The sequence below is a fragment of the Brassica napus genome, chromosome C8 (assembly GCF_020379485.1).
Source record: "Brassica napus cultivar Da-Ae chromosome C8, Da-Ae, whole genome shotgun sequence".
NCBI lineage: Eukaryota > Viridiplantae > Streptophyta > Magnoliopsida > Brassicales > Brassicaceae > Brassica > Brassica napus.
The window spans coordinates 35,434,343-35,443,489 of record NC_063451.1 but is presented as its reverse complement, the minus strand read 5'-3'; the positions used below and the strand labels follow the sequence as shown (position 1 = coordinate 35,443,489).

The following is a 9,147-nucleotide window of genomic DNA, read 5'->3' as shown; positions in this document are numbered from 1 at the left end:
CTCAAATACACTTCTAACTCATTACTAGAATCTTGTGTACATGTTTCTTGTACAAGCTCCTTGTAGAGATTATCCATTCTTTCATACCCGATACCATTGCCTATGACTTGACTCTGTAACACTGCACCACTTTCTTGTGACTATGATTGTGAAGATGATCCTCCTTGCGACTGTGAACCACCTGATCCTCCACCACTTGTGATGTATCAACTGTACTCATCATATAAGCGCTTCATGATATCCGTAATGGATTCAGAAAGCAGATTATAGTCGATGCTTTCTTTTCCATAGAGCTTCTCAAAGAAGAGGTTAGCAAAGTTCATCTTCTTTCTTGGGTCAAAAACAGTAACAACAATCAAAAGCTTATTCATCTTACAGCTCTTTGACTTAGTAGTCTCAAACTCAGATACTTCCGAAAATGGATTCCAGTACTTCCTTAGCTTCCCCATCATCGTCAAAGCTTTTAACCGTAGTGTTTCATCATCGCCTGGTGCAGAGCTTATCTTACTGACGTTCCTAGTGATGGTGACAATCTCATTGTAGATCTTGTGCGACGTAATGCCCTTTGTAGCTGAGAGCATCAAAGTTAAATTGTAAAATATGACAAGAAAGTGTACCAACCTCTCAGCTTCTTCCCAATCGGTTGTAGACGCCGGTTCAATCCTCTTTTTCCCACTTTCAAGCTCCATAAAGTAGTCAATGTATGGTTTGTCCTCAGCCTCCATCTTCTCGAATGCTGCCATGAATTTGATTGCTTGGTCTAGCATCAGATACGTCGAGTTCCATCTTGTCTTGACATCTAACGGAAGGCTTCCTCTAGTCATCTTACTTGTATCAACCTGAAACTCAAAAGACTTCAGTCTGTTGGTTGAAGACCTCACGTACTGAATACCATTCCGAATGGCAGTCACGCTATCATCAACCTCATTTAAACCTTCCTTGACAATCAGATTAAGAATATGTGTTGTACACCTAACGTGCAAGAATTCGCCATTCAAACCAATGCATCTTCTCCTTGGTTCATGAATTCTTCCTTGAACTTCTTCATAGCTGATGTGTTAGCCGTGGCATTATCAACTGTGATGCAGAAGACTCTTTTAATATCCCACTCTGCTAAACAATCCACAAGAACTCTCGCAGTTGTAGACCCTTTATGATCATCCACATTCTTGAATCCTATTATCATCTTTCTAAGCTTCCAGCTTGAATCAATAAAATGAGCAGTAATCACCATGTAACTAACCACAGTCTAGGGAGCAGTCCATATAATTGTTGTCAGAGAGAGTCTTTGCTTGTTCTGTCCAAGAACTTTCTTCATTTCTTCTTTCCTCGACGTATATATTGTTGCAATCTCCTTTGTGCATATTTTTCTACATACATGCGGATCTAACTGCACTTTGTTGCAGAAGTGTTTCCACGCCAAGCTTTCCACAAAGGCTAATGGCAACTCCGCTAAGACTATCATCTCATTGGTAGCATCTCAGAACACTTTCTCAGACACCTTGCTCAAACTCATGTTGCCTTCTTCATCTGTAGCTAACTGTGAATGGTCTTTGCACTTATTTGCAGCCTTCTATGCCATGAATGACCGACAGTTAGTGATATGCTTGTTGAGATTAGAGGTCCCAGACTTGGTTGGACAACTCATCTCTTTCTTGCATTAGCGGTATTTGCATTTGTTGTAGTTGGTTGGTAGCCTGTTGAAATGGTTCCAGACTAAAGACCTTGTCTTTTTTCTTGACCCTTCTGCAGAACCACCAGCTTTATCTCTCGTGGTCCTTTTTCGCGAACCCGTTGTTTGTACATCTTCTGAAGAAAAGTCTTCATCTATTGATGCATGATTCATTTCATCTTGTTGATGAGTTGGAGAATAATCCATCTACATACACAAGTTAACAACTATTAGAATAAGTAAATCGTGCTCAACATCAACTCATCAAGACATCAACAATATCAAAAATTCAAAATCATCAACGGTATAAAAAGACAAAAGTTATCTACGAATGACGAATCCATAATTAGTTTATCACAAATAAAGAATCAAAGATATCAAACATTCCTAATCGATATAACACAAAAAAAAAGAATCAAACAATCGAAAAGGAATCGTTGCTCACCTCCGAATGAATTCTCGGAGATGCAAACGGTGGAGAGAAAAGACGATCGAGATCGACTAATGGTTCCAGCTTTAAGGTTTATGATAACACCGGTTGCTATATTTGTATAGAGACCTTCATAATTCTCAATCGCTATAATGTAGAAGACGAATCAAAAAGCTAGGGTTCGTATTTTGGGAATTGGGGTTTTGTATCGAGTCGAGAAGCACGCGTAACAGATATGTTGTGAAACATTACTTCGGGTTATAGCGGGTATCCGATTAGGCTCGGGTAAAATCCGGATCTCACCCGTTACCCGTGAATTTTTATATTATTATTCATAGGTTAAATTTGCATGTACCGAAACCCAACCGAACCGGTCAAAATCGGATCAGATCCGGTTCGGGTAATCGGATGGGTCAAAGTCGCAGGCCTAGTACGCCAGATGTCAAGATCTGTGTGGTGAGAATAACTTCCATTGCAGGCAGATGCACCTGTGGCTGCGATTCGAGCCGCGTCAAATATCGCATGTTTATGTTCCGGGTCAATAACCGTTACTCCTTAATTTGACCAGAGTCTTTTTGGCTGGTTATTATAAGAACTAAATCTATGGTCTTTATCTAGGCGGTAACTAGTTTAATCATGTTTAGTCATACGATTAAGTCATCTCAACTTATTTGTAATAGTTAAAATTACTTTGATGTTTTGTATTTTATAATGACAGATTTAGTTATTTCACGTGTTTAATCTTCAAGCATACGTACATATTAAATTAAATTTCCCAATATACAAATAAAATTTGGTACAGACAAGTCAGATACAAATATGGAGCTAGGGATATTCGGTAGGTACAAGTTATACAAAACTTATTCAATAAATAAACAACTAAGATAAATTATCGTTTACCACGTGTCCATCCAGCTGTGATATTGCATAATTCATCTTCTGACTAAGAAACGTAAACGCATTACCACTTTCGGTCAATTAGGCAAAGCTTTTTGATCAAGGGTAAATCTAGTATATGTGTTAATTACTATGTTATGACACACATTGGGTGTAGATTAGTATTAGGGGTAGTATCTCCAAATCAAAGTATGACGCAGAAGCTTTTGTTCTGGTCAACTTTTGATTAATTTATATTTGGAACGGTTATTCCAAAGAGATTGCTGAAGCAACTTGGAGTTTCATGTGTTTATAACCGTTACTAAAACTTACCAGTTAGTTAGAAACTATCGTTAATATATATAACTAAAGTACGACCAAACAATAAAATTAATGACAGTGTAAAACGATAAATAAGTATAATATGTAACACCGGCTAAAGTATTGTGACCATTTGTTGTTGATAAACCGTCATCTTCAACTCCTAACGTTAGGCACGTTTACGATAGCTTTATGAAAAATATCCCACAACGCAACACCTTAGGAGAAAGCATCTTAAATAATGTTGGGATTTTAAAATTTTAATTAATTTATAGAGATATTAATTTACAAAAAGTTTTTTTTTAGATTTTTTTCTATTTTTGAATATTTTTTATTGATAAAATACGAAAATATTTGATTTTACCGTGTATAAATTATTTAAATTTTATAAATTTGACTTTTATATTATTTTATTATCTTATTTGGTGTATATTTTTTATGTTTCATAGAATTGTTACGTGGTTTTCGATATAATTTTACTAAATATTATCAAAATATTTTAAAATATTAAGAAAAATAGAAATATTTTCATTGTGAATATAAAACCAACAATATAATGTTTAGTTTGTACTTATTTAAAATATATATAAAAATAGATTATTAATTTATAATTTTAATGGGACTATATATTTACATGGAAATTTTAAAAATATTATTATTTTATTATTTTATCGATTTGTATCATATTTTACACCGGTCCGAACTGAAACCGACGAAATTTATTAATTTATAGAAATTATTAATTTATCGATTATTAATTTATAGAGGTTCTACTATATATATATATATATATATGAACATTTAGAAATACATAACTATCAAACATAATATAATATATAGTTTTCAAATTAGGAAAAAGGTAACATTGGCTATGTGAAGAAACTAACTAATGGCCATGTGTCGGGAGAGCCATAGATTGTAAAGTAGTTATAAATGATGAGAGAACGATGATGATCTCATCAATAGTCGTTGAGTTGGGGGTAGAATGGGGATTCAAGAAAAAAATGATTGAAAGTGGATTGGAAACGTAAGCATTCTGGCTTTTGCATCTTCTCTGTGTCGGGACAAGGCATGCATCAGAGTCATGCATCTTCTCTGTGATTTATCCATCTTCCAACTCTCTCTCTTTTTTTGTAACACATCCATCTTCCAACTCATATTTTTGTTTTCACGACTTTTACAGTTTTACTCGGTTGATGTTTAACGTCAAATATTTATATCATGAATGATATATTTGTAGTAGATCCTACACATTCTCTAGATTAGTTATTATAAGCTAGATGTAGCATAACATGTTACATGTGGCCTCATTAATTAAGAAAAATCATAAGTTAGTAACCTAGTTTCACTTAAATATTTACCTCCCCCCCCCCCCAACCTAGTTTCACTGAATGATCTATTCCGATATATAGTAAATTCAATGCTTTTTGTATTATTTTTGTAAATTAATTTATTCCTATTTACTAATGCCCACTATGCTCAAACTCCTATAAAAAGGAGAAACCACCTTGGCCATTATCTTCATTCCTCACTTTCAGCGCCAAACAGTCAATCAAAAACTTCTACAAAAAACTTACTAAACCAAACCAACCTGAGAGGTCTTCAAATGGGAACGGAGGACAACACATTCCCTCAAGGAGCGGAGGAGCCACACCGCCGCCACCATGCGGTGGAGGCTCCGGAACCTCAGCCGTTCTTGAAGTCACTTCAGTATTCAGTGAAGGAAACTCTGTTTCCAGACGATCCTTTCAGACAGTTCAAGAACCAGACGACATCAAGACAAGTTGTACTAGGCCTCAAATACTTCTTGCCAATATTGGAATGGGCTCCACTCTACAATTTCAAGCTCTTTAAATCAGATCTCATCGCTGGAATCACCATCGCTAGCCTCGCCATCCCTCAGGGCATCAGTTACGCTAAACTCGCTAACTTGCCTCCCATTCTTGGCCTTTGTAAGCGTTACATCCTTTATGTAGAGAACAATACGGTAGTAACAATATAACCTCACTTCCAGATATTTTTAAATTTGTCGCCAACTCAAATATATTAATCAAGAGAGAAAATGTTCCAACATCTAAACATATCAAACTGTTGTCTAGAGAACGAAATAATTATACAATGAAACTCTTTATTTTATTTTTTTGATTAAAATCAAAGGTCTAATTATTATTGTTGTTGTTGTCTGTTTTTGTTGCGGTTAGACTCGAGTTTTGTTCCACCATTGGTGTACGCTGTACTGGGGAGTTCAAAGGATTTGGCGGTGGGAACGGTGGCGGTTGGATCTTTGTTGACAGGTGCCATGCTGAGCAAAGAAGTTGACGCTGAGAAAGATCCTAAGCTCTACCTTCATCTTGCTTTCACTGCCACGTTTTTCGCAGGCGTTCTCGAAGCCTCCCTCGGCATTTTCAGGTTCATTTTAATGTATTTATATATGGTTTTACAGGAAACAAGCCTACCTGAATTTAGATTTGTGAGTTATACTTTGGATCCAAGCATGTGGACCAAAGATTCAGGCATTAAAAAATATCATACCAGATAGTTAACTTTTTTTTTGATCAACCAGATAGTAAATTTTTTTTTACCAATTAGCTTATACTCTTCTTTTATTTACCTTTTTGAAAGTAAACAATAGAATATAATAAATAATATAGAAAGCACTAAGCTACGAGTGAAATTTTTTCACTGCGAGTTACGTCACGTGAACTTGACATACTCCACAGGCAGTGGAATGATCGGTTTGATATATTATATATGTATATTGGTAGGTAGAATCTGTTGTTGATTCTCGACAAAAAAATATCTTAAAGCTGGGTAGAAAAGATTTAGAGGGCACTAAATGAAGCTGGCGAATTTGGTGATAATGATTTAAGCATGTTAAAAGTATATATATTAATGATACACATTTAAGGAAAAATAAACTTAAATGAATTTTGCAGGTTAGGGTTCATAGTGGATTTTCTATCGCATGCAACGATAGTGGGATTCATGGGAGGAGCAGCGACGGTGGTGAGTCTGCAACAGCTTAAGGGTATTTTTGGACTTAAACATTTCACAGAAGCCACTGACGTTATTTCTGTCATGCGTTCAGTCTTCTCTCAAACTCACCAGGTGTGTCTCTTTTCCGTTATTCCTTAAATTAAATTATTCACTAATACATCCAAAATATCATTCCCAATGACGATGATTATTCTCCTAGTTAAATTAATAAATGTATTTAGACAATAAACATGTGTGTTCTGTTTGTTTATTTGGTGTGTAGTGGAGATGGGAGAGTGGCGTTCTCGGCTGTTGTTTCCTTTTCTTCCTTCTTTCCACCAGATATTTCGTAAGAATATTTACTTTCGCATAATCTTTTTCTTTCACAGAATATAGTATTAAGACAAATTAAAATGATAAAGTGTAATTAATTACACAATAGAAACGTAATTAGTTAATGAGTTTTCTAATTTCCCTTTTCTTTCTGACACCACTCAATTAGCTAGCTAATGTGTTTAAATGACGTATTGATGATACAGAGCACGAAAAAACCAAAATTCTTTTGGGTAGCTGCGATGGCTCCTTTGACCTCAGTGATTCTTGGAAGCCTCTTGGTTTACTTCACTCACGCGGAGAGACATGGTGTTCAAGTGGTATTTTTTCAATCTCTCTATCTCACAATAAAAAAAATTAAATTCAACGAAAATCAAGTGTGTATATATTTCACTGAAAATCTACAAAGTTAGTATACATGCATTTCACCAAATCTAAAAAGGGAAATGTTAGGTAGAATATTGTGGTTAGAAAAGATACAACAAGCAAGAAGTTACAAGTTTTATAAATGATTGTGGGGAAAGAAGTGGGCTCAAGGGCATTTTTAATATCTTTATTTTGTCCTAAATGGAGAGAATGATAGAGTAAAATAAGGTGTATGATTGTGCAGATAGGGGACCTGAAGAAAGGGTTGAACCCACTCTCTGTGTCTGATCTTGTCTTCACTTCGCCTTACATGTCAACAGCTCTCAAAACTGGCCTCATCACTGGGATCATTGCTCTTGCAGTAAGTCACACTCCCAGTTACACCCTTTTATTCTCATTTTTCCAAACTGGGAAATACCGAATATACAGATTATTTATGGAACTAGAGACTAACGTTACAACAAATCCGAGAAACCTATATACAACTCATAGTGAGCAATTTTGAGACTGAATAATGAAAAATAAATATCAAAAAAGTATTAAGTAAAATTCATGTCTAAATGTAGGAAGGGATAGCTGTGGGAAGGAGCTTTGCCATGTTCAAGAACTACAACATAGACGGTAACAAAGAAATGATAGCGTTTGGAATGATGAACATCGTTGGTTCCTTCACATCTTGTTACCTCACAACTGGTACGTACACACACTCACATATATATGGCTTCTATATTGTCTCATTAACTTTTGTCTAATATGAAAACTAATTTTCTTTATTATCTATGACGTACCACACTAGGACCGTTTTCAAGATCGGCCGTGAACTTCAATGCGGGTTGCAAGACTGCCGTGTCCAACATAGTAATGGCCATTGCGGTTATGTTCACATTGCTCTTCCTCACGCCTTTTTTCTACTACACGCCCCTCGTCGTCCTCTCCTCCATCATCATGGTCGCAATGCTCGGACTCATCGACTATCAAGCTGCCATCCATCTTTGGAAGGTTGACAAATTCGATTTCCTCGTCTGCATGAGCGCCTACTTTGGGGTCGTGTTTGGTAGTGTCGAGATCGGACTTGTTGTCGCAGTAAGTGCCTACACTTCAGATTTTTTTTTGTTGTATATTTTTATAAGAAAATGTTTTTTGTATGCATTTTAAAATGTGATTTTTTTTTGTGACGAAGGTGGTAATATCGATAGCAAGGTTGTTGCTGTTCGTGTCGAGGCCGAGGACTGCGGTGAAAGGAAACATACCAAACACCATGATCTATAGGAACACTGACCAGTATCCTTACTCAAGAATTGTTCCTGGTCTTCTCATCCTGGAGATTGATGCTCCCATCTACTTTGCCAACGCTGGTTACTTGCGCGAGAGGTAACTTAAACCCTAATTCACATCACATGTATATATGTCAAAGATGGAGGATTGGTTATAAATTATGTCTTACTATTTATATATTTAACGGTAACAGAATCACAAGGTGGGTCGATGAAGAGGAAGATAGGATCAAAGCATCAGGAGGAAATAGTTTACAATATGTTATACTCGATATGTCTGGTAATTATTTTTCTTGACATTATATTGTGATGTCTTCCATGAAAGCTTACTTTCTGTGTTGGTTGAATAAAACAGCTGTTGGTAATATCGACACGAGTGGTATAAGCATGATGGAGGAAATTAAGAAAATCATGGACAGAAGAGAGTTAAAGGTAACGTAGTACGTCGTCCTATGTATAATAATAGTTCTTTAGAACATGTTACCAGTTGATTTCTTTTTTTCTTTTTTTTGAAAATTAGTTACCAGTTGATTTCTTCACGTTATTATTCTTTCTTATTCTCAGTTAGTATTGGCAAATCCAAAAGGAGAGGTCGTGAAGAAACTAACAAGATCCAAATTCATCGGTGAAAATTTGGGCAAAGAGTGGATGTTCTTAACAGTTGGAGAAGCCGTGGAAGCTTGTAGTTTCATGCTTCACACGTCAAAGACCGAACCGGCCTCCAAAGAAGAGCCTTGGAACAACGTTTAGCCGCTTATGTTTTTCATTCGTTTGAGACTGCTCGTGATCAAATAATAGTATAGTGTAACCGCATATAAAAGAAAAACGCATTATGTATAACATTGTTGTTGATAGTATGATTTCGATTTGTATTAGCTTGTTGAATTGGCCCATCTTAG

The 9,147-nt window shown here is 35.9% G+C and overlaps 2 protein-coding genes across 2 annotated transcripts; one reads left to right on the top strand and one right to left on the bottom strand.

Moving 5' to 3' along the window:
- Window positions 1-206: 206 nt before the first annotated feature.
- On the bottom strand, window positions 207-1,186 carry LOC106383947 (zinc finger BED domain-containing protein RICESLEEPER 2-like). The gene is made up of 2 exons (XM_013823992.2): window positions 1,001-1,186; window positions 207-938 (listed from the first exon to the last, which is right to left on the bottom strand). The coding sequence occupies exons 1-2, from the start codon at window positions 1,184-1,186 to the stop codon at window positions 207-209; spliced, it is 918 nt and encodes a 305-aa protein (XP_013679446.2).
- A 3,636-nt stretch (window positions 1,187-4,822) lies between these two features.
- LOC106388173 (sulfate transporter 3.1-like) lies at window positions 4,823-9,123 on the top strand. The gene is given in 12 exon segments (NM_001316188.1): window positions 4,823-5,251; window positions 5,501-5,708; window positions 6,236-6,407; window positions 6,559-6,624; window positions 6,815-6,928; window positions 7,219-7,335; window positions 7,541-7,667; window positions 7,771-8,057; window positions 8,155-8,345; window positions 8,443-8,528; window positions 8,604-8,680; window positions 8,813-9,123. Coding segments are annotated over 12 exon segments (1,977 nt in total). The 5' UTR covers window positions 4,823-4,905; the 3' UTR covers window positions 8,999-9,123.
- The last annotated feature ends 24 nt before the right edge of the window (window positions 9,124-9,147 follow it).